A 26,442-nucleotide genomic window follows, 5' to 3' on the forward strand; every position below is an offset into this window, starting at 1 on the left:
GCCAGTGTCATTTCTACCAAACTGCCCTACAGACACACATGCACAAACAGGCTTATGACACTCTCTGGAGTTAAGCCAGGAGTGTGCCTTAATGCATGAGTGCATGTGCACCACAAGCATACAAGTATTTATGGACAGTGATGCAAAGACACTGAGACACAAATTGTAAAATTGAAGTTTTCCTTATTATAGAGCACAATCTTTGGCCCTCTGTGTTGAAAACATGGGCTGAAGAACAGCTCATGAGGGAGACTTTTACCCTAAAGAAAAAAAAAAACAACCTGAAAAAAGACAGTTAATTATACCTTTCAACAGCGTAGTCACAGCTGTTCAAAGCTTAATATATATTAATATATATTAATTTTAAAATAAATATGCTCGCACAGGTAGTTCTGTGTTGCTTGGCAACTGCTTTGTTTAAATACTTTGAGGACTTTGTTGCTTAGTGTAAAGATAATTAGCGTTATTATCTTGTACACGGCACTGAGTGCATCTGTAATAGCTGGCACACAGTGAATAGGGCAAATATGTTAGGTTAATTTACACTGTAACAAATACATGCAAATACTAAGAAATATGTTGGAAATATGGCATAAGTACAAACTTGATATGTGATGAATTTACCACATACAGACCTGTTGATCACCAAGTAATATCAATCTTATGTAAAAGAATACTCGTATAATATTTGTTTTCACCTATTTTATTTGGAACTGTATGCAAATGCTTTTCGACTGTTCTGAAGTGACCATGAAATATACGTGATTAACAGAACCTGTTAAGTCTGGCAGCTAGGAACGGCCCAGTGGTGGACTTGGTGGGGTGATGGTGGTTAGGAGGAGAGCTTAACATAGCACTTTAGTAACACACTATCCTATTGCTATAACACATACTGTACAGCACAGGCTTATACTGACAGCAGCGCTCTGAGATATAGTTAACTTTGATCATATTTATTGTAACATTTGTGGCTTTATATTAGCTAAGTAACTAAAGATAACAATGTTAGCTCATAGCATTTAACTGGATGTTTTTGACTTTTACTATTAAGTCTTTATAGTTCTGAATATTCCTTTTTACATGTATAAAGGGGTCTAAGGAAAGGTTTTTAGGCCCACCAAAAACTGTGGCAAAAGCCCTATTTATATTTTAGATTATGAAAAATGGTCTACAGCACACAAAATTCAAAGCATATTCAATTGCACAGTTCAGTGACCTACTGTATGTCAGTAGATTGCAGTCAACTGAATTCTGCTTTGTTACCTTTCCCGATCCAAGCGCATGGTCTTCGCTACATTGGCCACTGTAGGCCAAACTACTGTGGCCGCCGCTCATCTGTAGTGAGTGTAGGCTGTTAGTCTGCTGTTTGTAAGGTTAATTGTTGAGGATATCCCAAACTTTTCTATCAGTTAGCTGCTGTTTTTGCCGCTGTTAGCTGCTGTTAGCCAGTGTTAGTGAAAGTTTCTTTGAAGTCTCCAGCCACATAAATAAAAACTGATTATGCGGAACAGCGATGTCCATTTCCACTACTATAGTCAAAAACTAACATCCAGTCCTTTAAGTGACCTCAAAAAGTACCTATTGTACCTTTGAGTAATATATAACATGAACAGACAGCAATTCAATAGTACTCACACTGTGTGACTTTACAATGTCAATCAGACACAAAACACAGCCCTGCCTCTTAGAATGGCTACGTAAGCCTTCATAATCAGCCATAAAATCTTTTATCACACCTCCTACATCACCTGATAAATACATAAAGAATGACAACATAATTAAAGCTCTGCATCTATATGAAGCTTGCATTAACTCCTCGGGGGTACAATTTTTTGTGGTGGAACTATAAATTTCTACCTTTATCTTACAGCAGTTTCTTCTGAAAACATGAAAAAAAGAAGAAATTGCACAATGTCTCCATCCGCTCCAGAGTGCAGTTATGCTCAAATTAATGTTTACAGAAGAAGAAAGTATACTCAAAAGGTTTTCTTTTCTTTCTATGCTCTTCACACATCAATGTGGCAAGAAACAGTCCTGTATTCAGTCTTCTTTTTCTATATTCTCGTTATTTTCTTTCTTCCCCCATTCATTCATTCATTGCTCTATCTCCATCTCCTAGTCTAATTTGTGTCCTGTGTCTCCTTGTATACCAATGACATGTAATGACAATGGCGTAAGCACCGATCGATATGAGTCTGCTTTTGGACTCCTTGGCCACGGGGGACAGAGGCCGGCGTTGATAGCTGGGTGACAGGGACATTGTAGTAGAGTGGCGGGACAAGGTGGGTGGGGGGTGGATGTAATTTCTCTGATGAATCTTTATCCTTATCCCACTCACCGGTCATAATGCGTTGATGACAGGCTAATGAGCGCTGCTTATGTTGAAGTGCACACTGTGTGACAGCTGTCTTTTAGTCCTGCTATAAAAGTGTCCAAGAGCCTCATTTCTCAAACTATAGAGCCCTCTTTATGTGAACTTTCAGGACATGTCCATACAAACCAGATAGCTAGTGTTTACCAGAGATGTATAGTTACACCTTTAGTCTATAAAAAAGGAAAAATATCCCACCTATCTTACACTGTTGTGTATGTACAACCTGTATGTTTATGTACATATGGTCAACTCATCCATCTGAAGTTTCCAGTAGCTTTAATGTAGAGTACTGTTGTAGACACATGTAGTAAGGAAGTGATAAACATGAACAACATGGCAAACAACGGGTCTAAAATGTTGATCTCTGTAGAATGAAAAGTTGTCTCATACTGATGTTAAACTGCTCACAGTATGGTAGTTTGGTAGTTGTTTTTTTTTTTTTAGATCCATTGTATAATATCAAAACTTTCAAAAAGGGTTTTTTTGTATTAAAACCCGAGAAAACAAACTGTTTTATCCAATATCTTCAGAACTTGTTTGGGGACAAAAATAACTACATTAAAAGCGAACACTGTATAAAATAAAATATCATCTCTGGGTCTGAAAAGTGAAATGCCCTAAAACTGCTTCCTTTCTAAGGCCAGCAGGGGGCGGCTATGGTTGCAAAATAAAGACTAATAAAGGTTGATGAGAAAATGACTCTTCTTCTCATATGATTTATTAGGTTGGTAAATATATTTCTAATGAGTTTATGATATTGATTGCTATTTTCAAGTCTTCTTCAATAAAGCATGATATTCATGCTGTGAATGGTGGTCTCATTTAGAGTCAAATAAGCATTAAGTCATAGTAGGATTTAGAATTTGACTACCTTTTGATTGGCATATCACTACTGCATGGTATCCAGCACCACTGTACCTAAAGTAACTGGGATTGGTGTTAAACATGTGGCACAGTTTTCCAACAAAATTTTCCCAGTGCTTTTCTAATAGAGCAAGGGATTTTCAACATAGCATTTCTAAAAATATTAGTTTTCTTTAGAAAGCATGAATTCTTTCTATTTGCACGAAACAACAGAATTATTTCAGTAAAAAAACAACAAAAAAAACTACCACAGTCAGTGTTATTAGCCCCTTGAGAAACAGACCTTTTTATTGAGCCCTGACACAAACTACTGCTGTGCAATGATGTGCTTTTACTCTGTTATACTCAAAGCTTGTGAAATCAAGTTAAAACTGAGGGATATCTTCCAATTTATACACAGAATAAAAATGCCGAAAACAGAAGACATTCGTTTAGAGGAAAAGAATTGTTGATGCTCACAAAGCGGGAGATGGATATACAAAGTTATCACAGCATTTCCAAGTTTCAAGAACTGGAGTGAGATGTATCATCAAGAAATTCAGAAAAAGCCACACAGTACAGAAGCAAAAGACTTCAAAGACTCTGTAAAGCAAACTAGTGAGAGATGTGTCTAAAGACCCCAGAACAACAGCCAAGACTGAAGTACGCTAAGGGCGACCTGGAGAAAGATTATGCTTACTGGAAGTGCGTCCTTTGGTCGGATGAGACAAAACTAGTGCTCTTTGGACACAGGCTAGACATGTTGCTTTTATTTGGAGAAAGAAGGAAGAGACACACAACCCAAAGAACATTGTTCACAGTGAAACATGGTGGTGGGTGTATTATGCTGTAGGGATGCTCCTGGAACTGGGAATCTCATCAGGGTGGAAGGAACCACCAACAAGGATACATGAAGATTTGAAAAGAAAACCTCATGCAGGCAGCAACAAAACTGAGTCTGGATGGTCGCTTTGTCTTCCAACATGACAAATGTTTGAAGACTAACATATGTCACTTCTGGTAAAGAACTACCTCCAGAGGACCAAAGTGAAAATTATTGACTGACCTCCTCAAACCCCTGACTTGAATCCCAATGAAAATCTGTTCGTTGAACTGAAGATCAAAGTTTATGACAGAAGACCATCAAATCTGGAGGGATTCACCAAAGAAGGGTTTTCAAAGAAAAATAAACCTAGGATGTTTGGAAAAGTGTGTAAAGAATTCCTTGCTCTGTCTAACAGCACTTGGCAAATATACATATATATTTTTTTTAAGTTTCATAGGGGGAGCTAATGGTTCACTCCTCATCTGTAAGTAGTATTTGATTCAAGGCTGTTTAACTAATACCACCATGAATAACAAATGCTTCTTGCTAACCATGTGAGGCAGTGTAAGCATTAGCTGGTGAGCACAACCTCTCTTCTCAGCATCAGTTAAGTACTTTGAAATTAATAATAGATAAATGTTACATAGTTTCACAATCGTGCATTGTACAATACTCACAACTTTGTAAGTCCGTTTGCATCTTCACAGATTCAATGTGTTGCACTCAAAAGAGTGCATACACAAAGTTGAGAAATCAGGGTAATGCTGCCATGTAGAGAGAACAGTAAAGGGTATAGTCCATGCAAACACAGGGAAGCATATGAATTAAGGTGGCACTATGAATGTGATTCAACAGTTTTAGAAAACAAGTCTCAGATTGCCAATTACATCTAAAACAGAAGGACTGAACTGAAGGATGGCTATGGAGGAGGAGCACAGTGTAGGAGGGGGCGGTAGGGTGCTTTCACTCAAAGAAAATAATTTATTTCATTGTGATATTAAAATCAATGACATCGATTGAAAGGTGGCTAAAGGTGAGCGTGTACATGATCCTTTAGCTGTGAGAGGCAAAATGTCCAAAAGGGAGGGAAAGAAAGAGAGACGAGGAAAAAGGAGGAGTAGAAGAAGAAGAAAAAAAGGCGGCCAAAGGAAAAAGTCACCTCCTAGTTAACAAAGAGGGGAAAGGGAAGAGGAAAAGAGGAAAAAAGAAAGAAGGAAAAGAGAGAGAGGGGGGGGGGAGGGAGAAAGGAAAAGGAGCGGGGTTCTTGCCCAGTGGAATCAATACAGAGAGGTGGAGCAGAGTACAATAGCCTCAGAGGAGAGGAGATTCAGTGGTGCAGGTCTAATACTCTATGTCTCATACACACACACACACACACACACACACACACACACACACACACACACACACACACACACACACACACACACACACACACTCGCCCCACTCTGAATCCTTTTTGCTCTTGCTTTCTCCTGACATTTCCCTCTATATCCTTCCTCTATTTAATTTCTTTCTCCTTCTCTCTCGCTTTCTTGCTCATTCTGTAGCCACCCTCCACCTCGTGCCACCCATACCCAAACATACACACACAGACACAGTCTGTATGCAGAAGGATGCAGAAGAGAGAGAAGGCCTTCTGTCCAAAGAGGCTAACCACAACACAAGCTTTTTTTCCTGAAACCAGACACTGAAGTCAAAAACTGACACTCCTGCATGCATGCATGCATGCATACCAGCGAATCAACACACACAGATATATTGTTTCTTAAAACCCAGTCACTTTCACACACAGAGGGCAGAGTCAGAGGCACTTGAATGCAAAAAAGAAGAAGAAAAAAAAGGTGAAGACTTCAACACACACATACAAAACAGCACACACAACTACTCCAGCTCTATCAGCACTTGAGACTAGTGAGGCTTCAATTAGTTCTTGATGAATGAGCCCATAAGATGCCGCTCTCTCATTTCCCTTGTTGCCAGATATCCAAGCAATCAGAGAGAAATGAATTCTCATTGTGGCATGACTGAGACGAAGATGACGGTGGTAGGGCGGTGGTAGCGGCTTGGGGGAGGAGGGCACTAACATAAATCATTCACCCTCTCCGCTCAGGGCCAGAGCTGAGCTTTGTCACACCAAACCTGACAAGCCTTTGCCGATTTAACATCTTTTGGGTTTTTTGGGTTTTTTTAATGCGCACTGCACACATCTTGTCGAAGTATTGCACAGAATTGTTGCATTATGCAAGTTTCTAATTGAAATATATTTTTTCAAAAATGTAAGTTTGTTTCTGGTCTAATTGTGTAAAGCAAAGGCAATGCATACTCAACTGAGTTAAAAGCGTTAAGAGGGTAAATATTGCAAATAAAATGTGCCTTAGTTTTTAGATGTTGACTGCCAGCAAATGCAGATTTTATCTATTTTATTTATAACGTGTGTGAACATGTTTGTTGCAATAAAGTTAGACTCACCATCATCAATGATGCTGACCACGACTCCATGTCCAGTAACGTTGTTCCTCCAAACCGGCATCAAATTCAGGTCAGTCGCATCAGTGTACTCACCCTGTGCAAACTATACACACACAGACACATATATACACAATATTATTAAAATGTTACCATCACAAAAAAGTATAATTTCCTTTTTTCTACTTTTTCCCAAGTCTACTTGGTGGCACGCTGATATCCTCACAGAGCCTTGGTTAGTATATTTACTAGCGGACACAGTAAATATACTGTAACAATGGCATAAATCAGATATCAACTGCTTTCTGTTTTTGTTCACTGCAAAAAACAGTCAGTGTGCAACAGGCTCTTAACACTGCAGGTAAAAAAATAATAGAGACAGTGTTAGATTCTTGTCTACTGCAGTCCATTGTGCCGCGGCACATAGGTGTGCCTTGAGAAATGGTCAGGTGTGCCGTGGATGATGATCTGGTTCCACCTGGTTAGTACTCTAAGCCAGTGGTCCCCAACCTTTTTTGCGCCACGGACCGGCCTTTAAGGTGTCGCGGATAAATACAACAAAATAAAACTAGTACCGGTACCGAAAAAAAGAAGATTTATTCATAACACACGTGAAAAGACCCAGGAAAACCGAGTTAACGATAAAAACGATGACAAAATAACGCTGAAAACCGATAAAAACGCTGAAAACCATACATTTCAGACCTGAGCCTCAACTCTCACGGCCCGGTACCAAACGACTCACGGACCGGTAGCGGTCCGAGGTCCGGGGATTGGGGACCGCTGCTCTGAGTAACGTGAGTAACGTGCAGAACAATTACATTCTCTTCCACTAGAGGGCAGTACAACTACCTGCTCTAATTAAATGGGTTGCCAACTGCCATTAAAACAGAAGAAGACGAAGAAGAAATTACATACTAGTCATGCTGTGAGACAATGCAGCACGTAATAGCAATAGATAAATATTTGAAAAGAAAAAGTAGTCAATCTGACCTGGGTCCTGGAGAAAATTCCAACCCAGATGAAGGCCCTAGCATGAGAAGTGGTCAGAAGAAAGCACAAAAAGTATAATGGGGACAAACCGAGCCAATTCTACTATACCTCATGTGCGGGGAAAAATTATCAATATGTTTTTTTGTGACTTTTTTGTTTGGTGGTGTGTCGTGTGAGTTTTCTAATGTGAAATATGTGCCGTGGCTCCAAAAGGTTGGGAAACACTGGTCCTACTGGATGGATGAATGGTCAAAACTTCACTGTGCATTATTGTTATTACTGTACTGTATATGAATATATTACCCTCTGAATTTGTGCTACATGTGCATTAATGGAAATGTTTACTTCAGTCGCTGGGTTATGTTAACTTATGAGGAAACATGTGCACATCCAGTGATACTTTCAGAAACCATATGTATGTTCAAAGTGCCCATAAGAAGCCCGGGGAGTTCATGGACGAGTCACATAGACAGGTCTTTCATCCTTTCACTTCAAACCACACAATCCACCCACACACACACACACAAATCCACACACTGCTGTGCAGAAATCCTACCAACGTGAGGCACGAGAACCATCTTGGCAGCTCCCATGAGTCCTAATGGCCCCACACACTACACAGACACATTCCCTTGATAGCTTTAAGTGAAGCTTCAGTCTTGCATCTTCATGCAAACACATTCTCACAGGAGCACAAACCATAAAGGTAGTGCCAAAAGGTAGTGCGCAAGCTGTCTCACCAAAAATGTCAGCAGTTTCCCAAACATCCCCTGCCCACACACACAAAGCCAATCTGATATTCAAAGTGAGTTTTTCAAGAGGCTTCAACTCTGTTGTTGTTATCATGATGAAGAGAGAGAGGGAGAGAACGAGGGGGAGAAGAACACACAATGGAAAAAATGGTTACGAGGTGGTGGTGGTGGGTGGTGGTAGTTGTGGTAGGCAGGACTTGTTTGTGTGTGTCTGTGTGTTTGTGTGTGCTTTCGTATGTGTGTGTTTTGGGGGCTGCATCTGGGGAGCAGCAATGCTTTGTTGTTGTTGTGTGAATAAAGCTGATGAATGGAGGCAGCTAGCAGGCTAACGTCCACCAGAGCACGAGGACCGGCCCAGGGGAAAACGCACACACAACCAAAGGTACACCAAAATAAACACTCACACACACCTTTGTGAACTTGGATATAAGCCCACAGAGAGGCATTTTGAACACTGATTCACCCCACGCAGTCGTAGAGTGATCACACACACATGTGCAGAATCATGATCATTCTCTGAAGCACTGAAATATACCAATCATGTGTTTCTCTAGTAAATGAACATTCTGGCACACACAAGCACAAATGCACACATAATCAAAGACATATACCTTTGGAGTTTTGGAAAGTTCATGGAACAAGAGAAAACAACAGTGGCACTTTTTCTATGCAGAAGGCACACATGTAAACAGAGTGATAACATAACAATCTCTGGCTTCCCTGCCTTTATCTCAGCTGCCCCACAGCGAAAACATACACACACTCTCTCTCATATAAACACACAGTAGGCACGCTGAAGATGCTGCGTGGATTTCAGAGGCTTTGAATGAGCTCCTCAGGAGGGGCTTGACTCAGTCTAACAAAAAGGGTACAATAGGCTCCACTTGCCTTGTGTGTGTACAGGAGGGTATAGCCCATCAGGTACAGCTTTTAGCGAACATACATGCCAGACTAGCACACACACACACAAACATATATTTGTCTGGTCCTGGCAGGCTACCAACCCTGAGCAGATTACTGACCCTCAATCAATATCTACGTCCACCAGAGGCTGATTAAACACAACAGAACGAAAGCAGGAGAGGAGGGCTAGTGAGCAGGAGAGAGAGGGAGGGCCAGACAGAGAGAGCAATGTCCTCAACGTTAAAGACGCCTTTCATTTTTCTTGATTAATGAGTGATTGATAATTATGTTCTATTTCTCAGTTCATGCAATCATTCCATAAAGTTAAAGTTAATCTGCTTAGTGTCATACTGCATGCTCCAGCACATGAATCATACTGCATTTCATAAGCAATCTTGTCAATAAGCTTTCTAAATCGAGAGAGGTGACTATTTGCAACAAAATCGTGCTTATAAGAAAAGAAACCGTCAGATTTTTTTTTCCCTCACTAGTGCTTCATATGCCCCCATCATCTCTCCTGACTTCCTCTGTTTCTGTCTCCACCTCCCTCCACCCCCATCCTGACTTTCACCCCTTCATCTTGCCCTGAGAGCTGAGGTGTCAATCATTCTGTTGCCGGTTGCTCTGGTGAATCTCTGACCCCGCCCCTCCTCCTCCTCGCGCTGCCAGATTACGCCCTCGTATGTCAGTCAAGAACGTCTGCCCTGACGATTGGACGAGCCCTGGTTTATTACTAATAGAGGCTGTTGAATTGTTGACTACACTTTGGTAAGAGTAAAGGAATTATTAAGACCTATCAAGGAATTTATAAAGCATAAGTTACATAATGTAACCAGTTGTGTAAATGCAAACATAATCTAAAGAAAAAAAACAGGGACAGGGTTTCTCAATAAGCAGCCTTCCTATTCAGCTGTTTACTGAGCTTTAATATACTTTTTGGTACCAACCGCATGTGTCAGGAGAGGTACTCAAGGCTGTTAAGCACATGAAATAAACTGAAACTTGTGTGCTTAAACAAATTTTTAAAAATTAACAACAGCTTACGAAGACTCATAGACATAACTGTGACAATATAATGACCAGTGTTGGTTTTTTTCCCCTCAGAAAAGATTCATTCAACAAACATTTCTAAAGACAGTTCCAGAACTTCGTGTCTTAAAGTTACAGTGTCTAAAATTTTCAATGCTAGATGTCGGTAGATTGCAGATATCAGTTAACTGAGGTCTGCTTTCTCACCCCTCCCAATTCAAGTGCATAAACCTAGCTACTGTGGCTGCTGTAGGAAAAACATGTTTTAGTCAGGTCAGAAAGATCAAAAATATGAAATTTAGACTGTACCCCAAAACGGCCATGGCCAGCCGGCGTGTTTCTGCTATGTTTGAACCAGATTCGCTCTGGACTTTTTCCCCATGTGTTAAAGGCTGCCAGTCCACTGTTTACCTCAGCTGTCAATGCCGGGTGAGAAACCTCCACCTTTATTTACTTCAGGGGTGGGGGAACTCCAGGCATCAAGGGCCGGTGTAATGCAGGTTTTAGACGTGTCCTTGATCCAAACAGCTGATTTAAATGGCTAAATTACCTCCTCAACATGTCTTGAAGTTCTCCAGAGGCCTGGTAATGAACTAATCATTTGATTCAAGTGTGTTGAGCCAGGGTGAGATCTAAAACCTGCAGGACACTGGCCCTTGAGGCCTGGAGTTCCCCACCCCTGATTTACTTTGTAAGGGGCTGTAAAACTTTGTGAACGGACTCTAATATACGGCTCACTGAGTCAGAAAAGCTCACTTCTAAATGATGACAGCCATACTGAGGTGCGTTATTGAACATATGCTGAGCAGTCGGTAAGCGCTACTGTTTTTCGCGCTGTTAGCTACTCTTAGCCTCTTAGCCTGCTGTTAACACAAGAAATATTGTTGGACTCTGACACTTAGCAAATTAGCTCTCATACTATGTAAGAATGTAATCAAATCAGCAGGAATGTGGGATTCTCTTGAACCCTAACATTAGCTGGTGTAATGTGAGCTTATAAACAGCTGTTGTTGTTGTTTAGCCGGCTCTTGTCAGGTGTACAGAGACAGGAAGGTCATCTAATGTAGCTGACAATAACTAACTGCAACAATATTGGGAATAAATAAGTATATTTATGCACATTTCTATATGTTAGAGGCTAAAATACAGTTTCAGAGACGAGGCTTGAGATAAGGAGGAAGAGGATGACATCATGCAAACTCTAAAATTAACTTGAAATTCTGATTTAGATGCTAATCTGTGAATTTTGACTACTTGAAATATTTTATAATAAAAGGCTGTAGATGCAACTATTAAATAATTTTTACGTTATTAAAAAATAAGATATTTTATTAAAAAATATGCCTTTTTATACCCAAGCATCCTGTCACTTTGCTCCTTTTGGTCTTCTCAAACATAGTGTACAAGTATCGTCCAAACAGGATGAACAAGACTCTGCAGAATGGATGAGCATGTCTTGTTGTTGCAGCCCAGTTGTGTGTCAGTGTTGCTCCGAGCCTCATCAATCCCTGACATCTGTCTCAGTTCAACATGGACAACCCCCTTCACCTCCTCTCTCGCTCGCTCTTTCCTCCTCCACAATCCCCCCCATCTCTCTATCGTCCGTCTCACTCTCCAGTCACACATGAAAGCCTGCCTGACTTACGCCTGTCAGAGGAACATCCTTCAACATGAAGATGAGAAAAGTCGGGGTGGGGCTTCCAGATAAGACCAATGAACACATACAAACACACACTACTACACATACACATACACATAAATACACCCACCAGTTCCCACTGCATGGGCCAGAGAGGGTCATTGAAGGTGAGGGACTGGTCACTCTTATTCTCCTCGGGCTGCTTGTCAGTTTCAGACTCTTTCCTTTGGGGGCCTGCAAGCACACACAAATATCATGTATAAACGTGTGCATGTAGTCTTTCTTTCCTTGTCCTGAACTCTGACTTCAGGACGTCCCTGGTTCCCAACCAATGGCGCAAGACCTCCCAGATCTCCTTTTTCTCCGCTGAGGTGGAATTCTACTGGCAGATTACCATATCATTAGCATATTATTAGCATCTCATTGCTGCAGAACAGCTTGGCTCGCTGTCTGCAGAAGAGCCATCAGCTCATCAAGGCCTGCACCTTTCCTTCCCTACATTTAATGTTACACCGACTGCCACTCGTTTTCACCCATGCACAACCCTCTCTCTCAGTGCTCTTTACTATCTTCTCGCTATCAGTTTGTTTGATAATTTCTTGAACTGCCAAATTAATTGATATCACACTAGCCTTTTCTGGAAGTGACTGTAATGAAACATCCCACACAAGTATGTATAAATATATCTCAAGTATTAGGATTAATAGGAGATCATTTGGTTCCAAACCAATTTTAATTTGGTGCACGACTCTCTCCAGTGTAGCACTGCTATGAAACAAATAATAATTACAGTTGCTTTACCTTAATAGACTCTGATTAGGAATTGTGTTTTACCGCATGTAAAACACAAATTTCAAATCTGCCTCTGGACACATGACCCAGTATGCAGAGTGCTGTCAGTAAAGCTAACATATAACAGTAGAGAACCACAAGTATAGTATTGTTAGAGAGATTCTTCCAAGTCTTTCTGTTAAAAAAAATACTTTTTTTCATATAAAGTAATGTGAATGTAGTTGAATACCACAATTAAAGACAATTAACAATACGCTAATGTATATTTTTACAGAATAATACAGTCTTGTTTTTGCTGGACCTTTGGGAGACGAATGTGTCCCATTCTCGTTGTTCAACAGTCCTGGGTCTCCTTTGTCATATTTATCATTTCATTGTGCATCAAATGTTTTCAAATGATGAAAGATCTGGACTGCAGACAGGCCAATTCAGTACCCGGACTCTTCTAATATGAAGCCATACAATAGATGCATGATTTAGTTGAGCATTTCTGGTTGAAATATATCCGGCATTCCATAAAAAGATGTTTGGATGGGACTCTATGTCACTTAAAATCTGTATATATATTTCAGTGCTGATGCTTCCTTTCCAGATGTGCAAGCTGCCTTTTCCATAGGCAATAAAGTACCCCCATGCCACCAGAGATGCTGGCTTTTCAACTGAGCACTGACAACAAGCCAGATGGTCCAATTCCTCTTAAGTCCTGAGGATGTGGCATCTATGCTTTCCAAAAAGAATTCCATACTTCGATTTGTCTGACAGAACAGTTTTTATTTTATTTTAAATGAGCTTTGGTCCAGAGACAACAGCAGTGTTTCTGGATTATGTTCAAGTATGACTTCTTCTCAGCATGATAAAGCTTTAACCTGCACTTGTGGATGGCACAACAAACTCCGTTCATAGACAGTTATTTCTGGAACTGTTCATGAGCCCATGCAGGGTTTTTTCATGTCAGTCATGCCTGTTTTTAATGTAGTGTTGCCTGAGGACCAGAACAACACAGACATTCAGTACTGATTTTCAGAAATGGGGTTGTATTTTTGTTAAACATTAATAAAATACGAAATTTTAATTCATCATGACAAATTTTCTTGATCACTTTGCTTTACTGTTTAACTTCAAGTATAGACATGTGTTTAAGTAAATATGCAAGGACAGTATAGGACAAATACATGAATGTAAATCAAATTCAACACAATTAAAAAAGAAAGAAATGTTAAAAAATAATTTTTACATACATTCTCTGGGATTTTAGATCACTTTAGGAAGTAAAATGATTAAACTGTGTAAAATAAAACTGCTCAAGGTTGCCTTGTCCCTTGCAGATGGTGTGGTATGATTCTCTGATTTTATTGTTAATGTTATATACTGTAAATAATGAGATATTCAAAGTCTTAGCAATTTTACATTGAGTAACATTATTTTGAAGTTGTTTCACAATTTCTAGACACATTTGTTTTGCAGACTGAAGAACCTCTTCCCATCTTTACCTCTGAGAAACGCTGCCTCTCTAAGATGGTCTTTTATATAGCTATATTTATATAGCTAGCAATTACCCACTGATGCTCTTATGGCAGTTTTTCAGCTCAGGTCAGTATCTATTCATCTTCAGGGATGATATGGTTGAGTACAAATTCACTGAATTCAGAGTATATGAGGACATGCGTTCATATAGTCTGAATTCAGAGCGTTATAACACTAAAATAGCAGTATACTGGAAGCCAAACAGCTGACAGCATTATAGTGCCAGGCTTTTAAATGACACAGTACTGGATTTAACATAGACTACATATTTTATATATATACTACTGCCATCAAATCCAGCCGCCCACATAACGGTGTAACTTTACAGTATGAATACCTGCAAATTAAATAGAATATTATCCCCCAAAATATTTTCTCCACCATCTATGCTCAGATCTATGTAGACTGAAGAGGTTGTACACCGGTTGTGTATACTTATAGAAGACAAATATGAACCTCTTCTTCAGCGCACGATGCAGCTGGAACATGACCAGAGGACCCTGACATTCTTTAATGTTTGAATTTTCATTATACAGTCATTTGAAAAAATAATTACATCCCACTGAAACGGCAGGCTTTTTGGACGTATTTGGACAAGCAAACATTTGATCCACTTTGAAACGGTGCCCACAGATAAGGAGATAATCAAAAGAAAAATATCAAAAGATGCAATTTTCTTCTGTGAAAAGAGTATGCCCACCCTTCGCTTCAGAAGCTAGTATGTCGACCTTTTAGCAGAAAAAAAAATAAAATCTTGTAGGCGTTTTGCTCAATTACCCACCAGTCTTTGACAACGGCTTGCTAAAATTTTTTGACCCTTCTTCCATGCAAAATTCCTTCAGTTGCGAGATGTTTGAATGCTTTCTTACATGTACTGCCAGTTTCAAATCCCACAACATTTCGATGGGATTTTTCCTGGGTTTTTTTTCCAATAAAAATTGTTTTTTCTTTTCTAACAATGTCTTGGTGGAATTGCTTGTTTAGGATAATCCTGCTGAGAGGTCCACTTCCAGTTCACCTTTCAGACAAATAACCATATATTTCAGCTCTTTGATATGATGCTGAATTCATGGCCGAATCACTGACCCCAAGTTGTGCAAGAAAACCACACCAAAGCATGACATTTCCACACAGTTCATATGAGTTTCTTCTCCTCAAAAGCCACCTTTGGTCTGATCCAAACATGTCAACTTTTGTTGTGGCCAAACAACTACTTTTGATTTGTCTTTACAGTGGACATTATTCCAAAAGCCCTGGTCTTTACCTTTACAGTCACTGGCAAACTGTGCTGTGCACTATTAAACATTGTGAGGCCAAATTAGTATAATCTCTTTCTGACAATACAAATATACATTTTCCCAACAACATTTGCCAGTTATGGGCAGATTCTGTCATGAGACTTCTTTTAGCAGCATAGCTCCTGTGATGAATCTGCTGGGGTAGCCGGTCCCAAAAAATTCAAATTGGCAGTCATTTCTCAGTTATAGACGAAGTTCTACTTTTTCTGCTTCTTCTGGCTGCTCCCTTGAGTGGTTGTCACAGCAGATAATCTTTCTCCACCTCACCCTATCGCTAGCGTCCTCCAATATCACACCAGCCCCCACATGTCCTGCTTCACTACATCCTTCCTGCACACGTACAGACCATCTCAACTTTGCCGCTCTAACTTTATCTCTAAAATGCTCGACCTGAGGTGTCTTTCTGATGTACTCATCTTAATCTTGTTACTCCTAACAAAAACCTTGGTATCTTCAGATCTGCCACCTCCACCTCAGCCTCCTGCCTTTTCGTCAAAGCAGGTCTCTGCAATTTCTCTTCAGATCTTGATGGTTCACCACACTTCGATAACAATTGGAACACCAGACGCTGGATGTGAGAGGTTGAAATAACACATGTTCCACCTGTCTCTCCCCAAGGAGGCTCTAATCATTGGCACCTAATCAGGAACACCTGATTCTAACATTATCAGTCTGACAGTGTTGGTAATATTGGGATACACTTCCTCTCTTTCATGCTTCTGATTTGTTCTTATTGATTTATTTCTTAACAAATATTTGACTACATTTGACAGTGGCTCCATAGTGTAGTGGCTTACACATTTGCCTAATTAGCGAAAGATCCCAAGTTTGTTTCTGTGAAGGGACACAAATCCCTTTGGGGTTTTGTCAGGAAGGGAATGTTGTGTAGAAATCTGTTAAACCAAATATGTGGTGTTACTACCAGTGGTGACCCTTTGTCAGTAAAGGAGCAGTTGACTATAGCTATATTTTATAATGACATCTAATATGTAACAACACAACTTCTTGTCTTTTAGTCTTTCAGAAGGATTTGATGTTTGCTTGTCCAAATATGTCAAACAGGTTATCTGCAGGTTAAACATATCACGTGTCGTAAGGTCTATATTTTTGAGACATTTTGCTTCTGGACACCAATACAGTGGATTTAAATCAAACAGTCAAGATGTGACTGAAGCTTTAATTGCAGAGGTTTATAAGGAACTGTATTAAATGTTTAGGAATTACACACATTTTTGCATGTAGAGCCACTAGAGACTCAAAGGTTATTGGACAATTAATTGATACATGTTTCATGATTAGGCCTGTTCCCTTCTTATTCCATGGCAACTTAAGCTGACAAAAGATCTGAAGTTCCAGTAGTTCAATGTCCATTTTGTAACTGTTCACTAGAACTCTCAATATGAAGTTATGAAGAAATGTCAGTGCAAGTTAAGGAGGCCATCCTGAGACTGGAATATCAAAATAAACCTCTCAGAGAGATAGCAAAACTTATGGAGTAGCCAAAACAACAATTTGGTAAACATTCGTCATAAAAAGAAGAAAAAAAACTGACCGACTCAGCAATACCAAAAGGCCTGAAAGACAACTAAAATGTAAAATAAGTGAGATATTCCCATGATTAAGATAAACACCTTCACAACACCCAACCAAGTCAAGAACACTGTCAAGGAGGCAGCAGTATCATTGTTCAACTCTACAATCAAGATATACCTTAATGAACGGTAATACAGAGAATTTACAACAAAGTGCAAACCACTGGTTACACTCAAGAACATAAAGGCCAGATTAGACTTTGTCAGAAAACCTCTAATAAACCTTGCACTGTTCTGACAAATAGGCTTGAGGCAGAGAAACCAAGATTAACTTGTGTCAGAATGATGGGAAGAGGAAAGTACAGAGGAGGAGAGAAACAGTTTTGTGATCCAAAGCATACCACACCATCTGTCAAACATGCCCATACCATATATATGGTTACTGAAGGCAAAACTGAAAGCTTTATTTCTGTCTTTCTTTCTTTTCTGACCATCTTTTACATTTTTCCACTATGAATTGTTAACAAAGGAAACCCTGATTACTTTCCTAGTTTCAAATGCTGTATAGAAAATTTATTGTACCAAATCATAAATTCAGTTTACTATTACCATTTGTATTCTGTGCTTGAATAGAGTTTAGGATGCCATAATGAGGCTTTTCCACCCTGCCAAGTAACAAGCATGTTACTTGGCAGGGTGGAATGCTCGTATTTGAGATATTTAATACTGGCACACTTTAATGAACATTGGCAGCTCGAATTCAAAAATACTTGCAAAAACATTATACTTGAAAAGTTCACATCGGCCAAAGAGTGCATTCGCTTTCTTTATTTCTTTATTCTTTATGTACATAAACACACAGCTGCGATGTTGATCCACCGTATCACGGCTTTTTTATCTCTGTTGTACATTTTCTATCATTTGTCAGAGCGGAGGCTAAGCGGGCTGTGAGGATGGTAATACACAAGAACAGACAAGAAAGACTGAGAGCACTGCAGCAGGACGTGAGCCAGCACATTCTTCTGCAAACACAGCCACCAATTCCCATCACATACATACACACACAACACACACACACACATACACACACACACACACACACACACACACACACACACACACATACACACACACATGTCTGGTTTGCTATCCTCGTGGGGACATCCCATTGACATAATGCTTTCCCTAGCCCCTTACCCTAACCCTAACCATTAAAAATGAATGCCTAACCCTAACCCTTACCCTAAACCTAACCATAACCTAATTGTAACCCTGACAGTAAAACCGCATTTTGAGTGTGAAAATTGCTTTCAACCCCGAGGGGACCTGGATTTTGGTCCCCACGGTGCAGAAAGTCCCCACCAGGATAGTAAAAGTCAGATTTTGGTCCCCACCAGGATAGTACGAACCCGTACACACACACACACACACACACACACACACACACACACACACACACACACACACACACGCACATGCTCGTTTTAATATCTTAGTGAGGACATCTCATTGACATAATGCTTTCACTAGCCGCTTACCCAAACCCTAACCATCAAAAGTGAATGCCTATTCCTAACCCCCAGCCTAAACCTAAACCTAACCTAATTGTAACCCTAACACTAAAACCACATTTTGAGCCTCAAAAATGCCTTCAAACTTGTGAGAATGGGCATTTTGTCCCCATAAGTGACCATTGGTCCCCACTAGTATAGTAGCATGCCAGTTTTCTGTCCTCACAAAGATGTCTAAACATGCACACACATACACAGACACACACACAGAGTCATCAGTGGTTTACTGTTGTAAAGCTTACAGTGATCTATTCAAACACAGTAAAACACCTGCAAAAGACACATAGATATTTAATATACCTATGATCAAAAGTATTACTAAACTGTACTACTAAAAATGTTTGTAATTCTGTCTCCCTCTCTCTCTCCTATTCACATACATATATACTGGAATTATATATTATATATTATATATATATATACTGAAAAAGGCAGGGCATACATGGAACGCCATATCCTTTTTTTTTTCTTTTTTTTTTTTTTGTCTGTTCCATTTGGTTCTTTAGCCGTCAGAATTGTTGTCTGAAGACCAACAAGGATACCAAATGGATTTATTTTGCCAAATGGATCATCATGGCATTGCCGTATTGGTCCATTTGATCAACCTTTGTTGTTATTATTTATTTTATTTTCAGTTGTTACAGATGGGACAGACATGACTGGGGGATAGGAAAGAGAGGAAGGAAAAGAAAAACAGAAGGGAAGAGGGACAGTGAGAAAGGGCACTTACAAAGACAAGGAGAAAAAGAAAAAAAAAATCTCCTGGATCGCCATGGAACGCCATATCCAAGTGGCGTATCCATAGTATACAGAAACATCTGTGCCGAATACGGCCTGGAAGTCCCGAGGTCAAAATGGGGGACGCCCCCTAGGGTGGTGGGGAATGACCGAGCTAAGATCCTGTGGGACTTCCAGATACAGACGGACAAAATGGTGATGGCTAACCAACCGGACATAGTAGTGGTAGACAAACAGAAGAAGACGGCCGTAGTGATAGATGTAGCGGTTCCCAATGACAGCAACATCAGAAAGAAGGAACACGAGAAGCTTGAGAAATACCAAGGGCTCAGAGAAGAGCTCGAGAAAATGTGGAGGGTGAAGGTAACAGTGGTAATCGGAGCACTAGGTGCGGTGACTCCCAAACTAGGCAAATGGCTCCAGCAGATCCCAGGAACAACATCGGAGATCTGTCCACAAGAGCGCAGTCCTAGGAACAGCTAAGATACTGCGCAGAACCCTCAAGCTCCCAGGCCTCTGGTAGAGGACCCGAGCTTGAAGGATAGACCGTCCGCAGGGGCGAGTGGGGAATTATTTATATCTATATCTATATATATATACATACATACATACATACATACATACATACACACATACACAGTAATTCCAGTACGTGGCCATTTTACACCATTAAATATTTATTATCCTTATTTTGTTTCTGTTGTTTTTATGCCTGAGCTTTGAAACTAGTTGTGGGTTCTTGTTTTTGTGCTTTTTTGAGTTTTCTTTTTCTTATAACAGATGTTTCCTGCTTGGTTTCTTTATGTTGCTATTATCAGGTTTTAGTTTCGGAATCTAGTTCCTGTTTGTGGTTTTGTTTATATGTAATTCCTTGAGTTTCAATCTCTGTTTTAAGTGTTCCTGTTTAATTTTGGTCATCTTTTGTGTTTAATTTAACTTCTGTTGTCTCATCAGCTCTGATTGTAGCTGTGTTGCTACAATCTGAATGGTTGTATTTAACCCCTCTGTTTGCATCTATTCTTTGTTGTGCTGTATTGTTGTTGTCCCTGTGTGCTGTCTGCCAGCTGACGGATTTTGTTGACTTTTTGGACTTTGTTATCAGCCTAAATAAAGGTTTGCTTTTTGTTTACATCCACCTACATGTACAGCCTGCTTTTGGGTCATCACTTTTGCAAAACATGACAATAGATAATTAAACTTAAAAACTGTGGCTCAGTAAAGTATCAGCGCAATAATGTTTTCTTTTGGCATGTCTCTTTCTGTCTTCTTTCTCATTTTGCTAAACATTAGACTCAAACACTCGATTGCTGCATTTCACTTCAGTGCAGCATACTCATTTTTTATGTACTTTCTGAGGACCTGTAACTGAGAAAACCTTCTTAGTATGAAGGTAAAATTTGGCAGACGTTTATGAATTCATTGCACCAAACTTAACTCAGGCACTCACTCATGTTTCGTGGAATAATAAGCATGTATTTTGAAAAAATTGAATACATACTACTTTACTCACTAGGACTTTATTTTTATGATATCTGCACAAATCCAGCATTGTACTTTCAAGCCAAAATCCTGCAAACACACACAAAATTGTTTTTTTGCTAAATACGAATGCTGCAGCTGTTAAATTACCTAACATATTACATTAGCTACTGTTCCCATTACCCATTTTTACAGGTAAAAATGTCTCAAAAGACAATGAAGAAGTTCAAAAAAGGAATAAATAAACATGTAAAGGCTTAATGCCACTTTTACCACATTTTCAGCTGATATCCATCCACTGATGTCTGCAAACTGCACATTACCTTAGGCCAGATAACCCACCATGATTGGTCTCACTAGCTTAGGCTACATTAGTTTTGCCTCATAACAAGGAAACAAAGCCAGGAGTCTCATTCCTTCTTGTCTTCTTTCTCTTCTCACCCTCTGGGTTTGTGTGCATATGAGCATTAAAACAGAAGCTGCACCTATGCTGCACCTATGCAGCTTCTGTTTTAGCCAATGAAAATCCAGGTTAAAGCTCAATCATGCAAAAAAGAAATCATATGTGAACATGGTCCAGAAACACCACCATCATCTCTGGGCCAGAAAACTGTCCTGTGGTCAGACAAATCAAAATCTGAAATTCTTTTTGTAAAACACGAACACTGCATCCTCTGGACTAAAGAGGAAAGGGAGCATCTGGCTTGTTATCAGCGCTCAGTTTAAAAGCCTTCATCTCTGATGGTATGGGGGTACATTAGTGCCTATGGAATTGGCAGCTTGCACATCTGGAAAGCCTGGATCAGTGCAGGTTATGCATTCCCAACCAGATGACATCTTTTTTCGTCGAAGGCCTTGCATATTTAAGCAAAAAAACAAAACAACCCCCCCCCCCAACACACACACACACACACACAGTGCATCTATTACAACAGCATGGCTGCATAGTAGAAAAGCTGTGCATTGAACTGACCCGCCTGCAGTTGAGATCTTTAAGCAACTGAGAACATTTAGAGCATCATGAAATGAAAAATATGCCAAAGGAGAGCCAGGACTGCTGAGCAGGGAGAACCTGATACCAGACAAGAATGGAACAACAAGAGGGGATGCTACACAATGTTAAACATGGCCCTGTCCCAATTTTATTGAGATGTGTCACTGCCCAACAAATTCAAAATGACATATGAATGATTTATATTTTTCTTAAAATGCTACATTCTCTAAATTAAAACAATATGTTGTATTTTGAATGAAAAATGGGTGTATGAGAGCTGCAAGTCATTGCATTCTACTGTATTTATTTATATTTCACACCATGTGCCAACTTTTCTGAAATTGAGCCTGATGAAGCAAACTGGCTATTGAAAGCCAAACTAAGAAATACTTTAACTGCAGTTGTTTATTTATGTTTTATGGTCTTTTTATAGTTTTATTTGAAAGGGTACAGCGAAGAATGACAGGAAAGCAGAGGGGGAGAGAGAGGGGAGAAGACATGCAGCAAAGAGCCATGGGTCAAATTCAAACCCGGGCGGGCCGCTCTCAGCCATGGACGCCTGCTCATCCCAGCGAGCTAAACCAGTGACCGCCTTCAGTTGTTTATTTAGTAATGGGTATTTCATGGCAGAGGGAAATAGTATTGATTTGAACCAAAGTTTTGCGTGAAAATCACGGAAATTCAACAAAAACTAATATCTCAGGACAGTGAAAAACAAAGCATTAGTCAGAGAACAGTATTAGTCAAACTTGCCATTGGTAGGGCCATGGTCCAGTCTTGTCACAGGAACTCGTTTGTCTCTGTAATGGCAGTGCTGTCTCTGCACCCAGTGAACCTGGAAATCACACAACGAAAAGAATCAGAGCTCACCTGTAAACTGGAACTATTAGTTTGTAATCTTCTCACTGATAAATGAAGGTAACTCTGAGTATTTTCATGTCTGTGTTCTCCACTTTTCTTATACAGGCATTTCAATTTATTTCACTCTTAGTGGGTGTATTGCGGGGGAATCTGAAGCAGTAAATGTCAAGTTTGAAGTGGTTTGAATATTTCAGCTAGTTCACGTTCTTTTTTGGCAAATTTCCTGCCTCTGGGAAACACTGCAGTGAAACACACAAATAATGTACCTGCAAACACCTCACGTGTATCTACATGTTGCCAACTGCTTGTTCACAGGAAATCATTGGACCATCCAGACATTTGGAATAAAATGATACAGAAGAAGATGCTGTGGCCTGATTTAAACTCCATGAATGGAAGCAACCCATCACATATTGGGGTGTAAGGCATATTTTAAATGGGCACCTTAACAAATCACCTTTGGCTCATCCCAAAGACGCTCATGCACTACAGCTCTAATAATCGTCTGTCTCAATTTCGCTTTCGCAATTTAACTTTTTTTCTTGTTCTAGTTTTACGAGGATAAAAGCAAGACAGTGAGAGGCACCGAACAAATAAAATATTTTGTCCTATTCTGCTTCACACTACTTTGAAATAGAGGGGAGAAATCCATAGCACGGGGAGAGCTGGGCATCTTTATGGAGGAGAGTAAAAGGTTTCCTCTTCATTAGTTCAAAGAGTACTCGCTTACTCTCTCCTTTGCCGTTCCATTGTCCTGGGTTAAAAGCAACAAAAACACCCCCGCCTCACCTACACCTCTGTCCTCCACAACACGCATGTGCACGCATTCACGCGCACGCACGATTTCTTTCATAGGCCGCTGCTCGCAGCTTTGATCTGATAAGAGGCTGGTCCTTGTGAAGGTGGGTGAAGTAAATCAAACAGCAGATCACAGACACGCATACGCGCACGCACATATCACTGTCAGGCCACTATTGTCCTCTTACACTTAAATCAGAGTGGAAGAGGTTGAAAATAAATACTACTGAGAGGCGGCTGCAGTCTTTTATGTTCCTAAAAGCCTGCTTGGTTTATTCCCTCTTCACCATCTTCAATTATACTCAATTAACAAAAGCTAGGAGCTGGTCTAACCTTCCCAAAGAAGACAGCTGTTAAAGCTAAGAACTCGTCATACGTGATGTGAAACAGAGGAGAACTCAGACAGAGAGAAGATGTGATGTGCACAAATCTGCAAATGTAATCAAATGGGTGTTTATTTTAGGTGCAGCGTATTGATTTATGCAAATTTAAGATGATTTAAAGCATAATAAGCTAAGTGTAACAAACACTTGGATTTGTTAGCACATTTAGGCAATTCCTATTTAGCAAGAGAAACATTGTTTCTAATTTATGTGTGAGCTATACTATTGCTTTGTTTTGTTTTGTTTGTTATGAATACAAAAACATGTACCAAATTCAGAGCGCAGCTCCAAACTAGCATTTGCTTAGGATATACCGTGTAGCACCACAGTACACTTGGTACATATGTATTCCTCTGGATAATCAGAATAACAGAACTGATAGTTCACCTTTCATGCGCATTCATTCAGGACATTCACATAAATGTCATCATGCTAATGCAAAACAGACACCAGCAGTTTCCCAATACAGCATGAGCCAGCCACTGGGGTCCACTGAGACTTTATCGTTGGCATGCAATGGACAGCATCAGTGAGCAATGGACAGCATCAGTGAGCACAAGCTTGCAGCTGCCTTTCACTGAGTTTTTAGTTGCACGTTGCAAAGCACTTCTAAAAAACATAGTTATCTCTGCAAAGGAGGTTATGTTTCTGGTAGCATTTGCATGCGTGTCATCATTTTGTCTCTAGTTTTTAACAGGTTTTGAGTGAATTCTGCTAAAACGTAGCGGTTTAGAGTGGGGTCGTGTTAACAATCCATTCAAATTTTGCTTACGTCAACTTAACGATTTATTGGGTGAAAATTGACACAAATCCTTAGAAACTATCATTCTTAGTGTGGTACATATTGTCAACACATAGAAAGTACTGTATAAAGATTTAAAATATTATGTCACATTTGACCTCTGATTAACAAACTGATCTGAAGGTCAAAGTAACAGCGCCATTTAAAACTATGTATCTTATTGCCATTATTTGTATTGACAGTTTGTACAATTATATAGGGAATGAACTATGACATACGGGGAATCTAAATATCACCTCTAAGCTCTCCCTCAAGGTCAAACTTTCAGAAAATGTATTTTATCTTTAAAACTGGTATGTGTGGTTTAAAAATATCACATTATAGTTTGCATCCAAATATCATGTCACATTTGACCTTTTGTCTTATTTCAAACTAACACCAAAATGTATATTATTTTGATTGGACTACAAACTTCTTAAAGTGCATTCAAAAATAACAATGTAAACTAAATTAATATGTACAGAATACAATACTATTATTACTAAAAGTAAATACTGTAGAGTGAGCTGCCATGGTGGAGGTTTGCACTCTCTGAGTTCTTCTTGTTTTATTATATTTCTGTTTTAACTTATATTCCACTATATACAATATGATTGTTGCATTTTGAACTGCCAGATCATAAGGGCTTTCTAAATACACTGGTTAAAGAAAGTTTTAACAGGATTATTTTTAGATGCATCTCAAACGTCAGGTCAAATTAAACTGGGAGTAGTATTGGTAGGCTATTGAAGATATAACCATTTTCAGCTGGCTAAGCAGTTAAACACCAGAGCAGTGTGTGGCAATAGTTCCCAGAAAGTTTTAAAGAAAAGTATTTCCAAAGTCAGTCTATTTACATTGGTTTCCAAAAGTGAAACCAATGACAACGGGATGGATGAAAAACTTCCGTGGAGGCGCATAAACTCGCTGGCAAACAGTGAGTGTGTGCATGCATGTGTGAGGGTGTGTGCGTGTATGTCCCAATAGCCTTGTTAAACCCCTTCAGCCTCTCCTCTCGGGGAGCAGCCAGGACATGGTGATCAATACACATGATAGGGAGCTAATCGCTCTCTGTCAAACCAAGCCCTGCCATCTACTAATGGCACACGCTCACTTGGGAATGCGTGTGTGTGTGTGTGTGTGTGTGTGTGTGTGTGTGTGCAGGCCTTAATGGCAGATTGAGACTCTTCAGGGAGTGTTGCTCAAGGTTAGGCTCAGGGGACGAGGGGCAATTGACCATACTGTCTGTGACACTGACCCCTCTACTGTCAGCACATTCATCATCCAACTGTGACACATGGGCAGCACACACACGCAAACACACAAACACACAAACACACAAACACACACACACACACACACACACACACACACACAAAACAAAATGCACACAATTTCCAAAAACACATGCCACATATACCTGCACTAAAAAATGACAGTTTGTGCAACATCAATTATCAAAGCTGCTGACACTTTGCCCTTCACAATAAAAGCATCACTAAATAGAAAAAAGAGATATACAAAAGGAACAAGGTATGAGATCAATGGAAAATAAAAATAAAGACAAAACTGAAAAACAAGTTTGGAAAAATCATTTTTTAAACAGTGAGTGGGGTAAAAGAGAGACAGAGAGAGAGAGCAGTGGAGTACTTGCTTGATTGAACAGCTGAGATAGAACTGACAGAGGCACAATGTGAATGTGTGGAAGAGGAGGGGAAGAAAGACAGCGAGATGGAAGGAGTAAAACTGTGCATGAATGTGTGTTTAAAGACATCCCATGAAGAGTGTGAGTGTGCGTGTGAGAGTGTGTGTGTGCGCACGCACGTGTGTGTTTATTTGTGTGCAAAAATGGCTCTATAGAAC

The 26,442-nt window shown here is 39.8% G+C and overlaps 1 protein-coding gene across 1 annotated transcript in view; it reads right to left on the bottom strand.

Annotated features, from left to right (window-relative positions):
- The window catches only part of LOC134635430 (furin-like protease kpc-1), a 201,651-nt gene that overhangs the window by 152,791 nt on the left and 22,418 nt on the right, over positions 1-26,442 (bottom strand). Inside the window, exons 3-5 of the mRNA XM_063484815.1 lie at positions 22,510-22,591; positions 11,959-12,062; positions 6,516-6,618 (exon numbers count right to left, since the gene is read on the bottom strand). Of these exons, the coding sequence (XP_063340885.1) occupies positions 6,516-6,618; positions 11,959-12,062; positions 22,510-22,591 (289 nt within the window). The remainder of the gene's footprint in view (positions 1-6,515; positions 6,619-11,958; positions 12,063-22,509; positions 22,592-26,442) is intronic.

This window comes from Pelmatolapia mariae, linkage group LG10_11 (assembly GCF_036321145.2).
Source record: "Pelmatolapia mariae isolate MD_Pm_ZW linkage group LG10_11, Pm_UMD_F_2, whole genome shotgun sequence".
Taxonomy (NCBI): domain Eukaryota; kingdom Metazoa; phylum Chordata; class Actinopteri; order Cichliformes; family Cichlidae; genus Pelmatolapia; species Pelmatolapia mariae.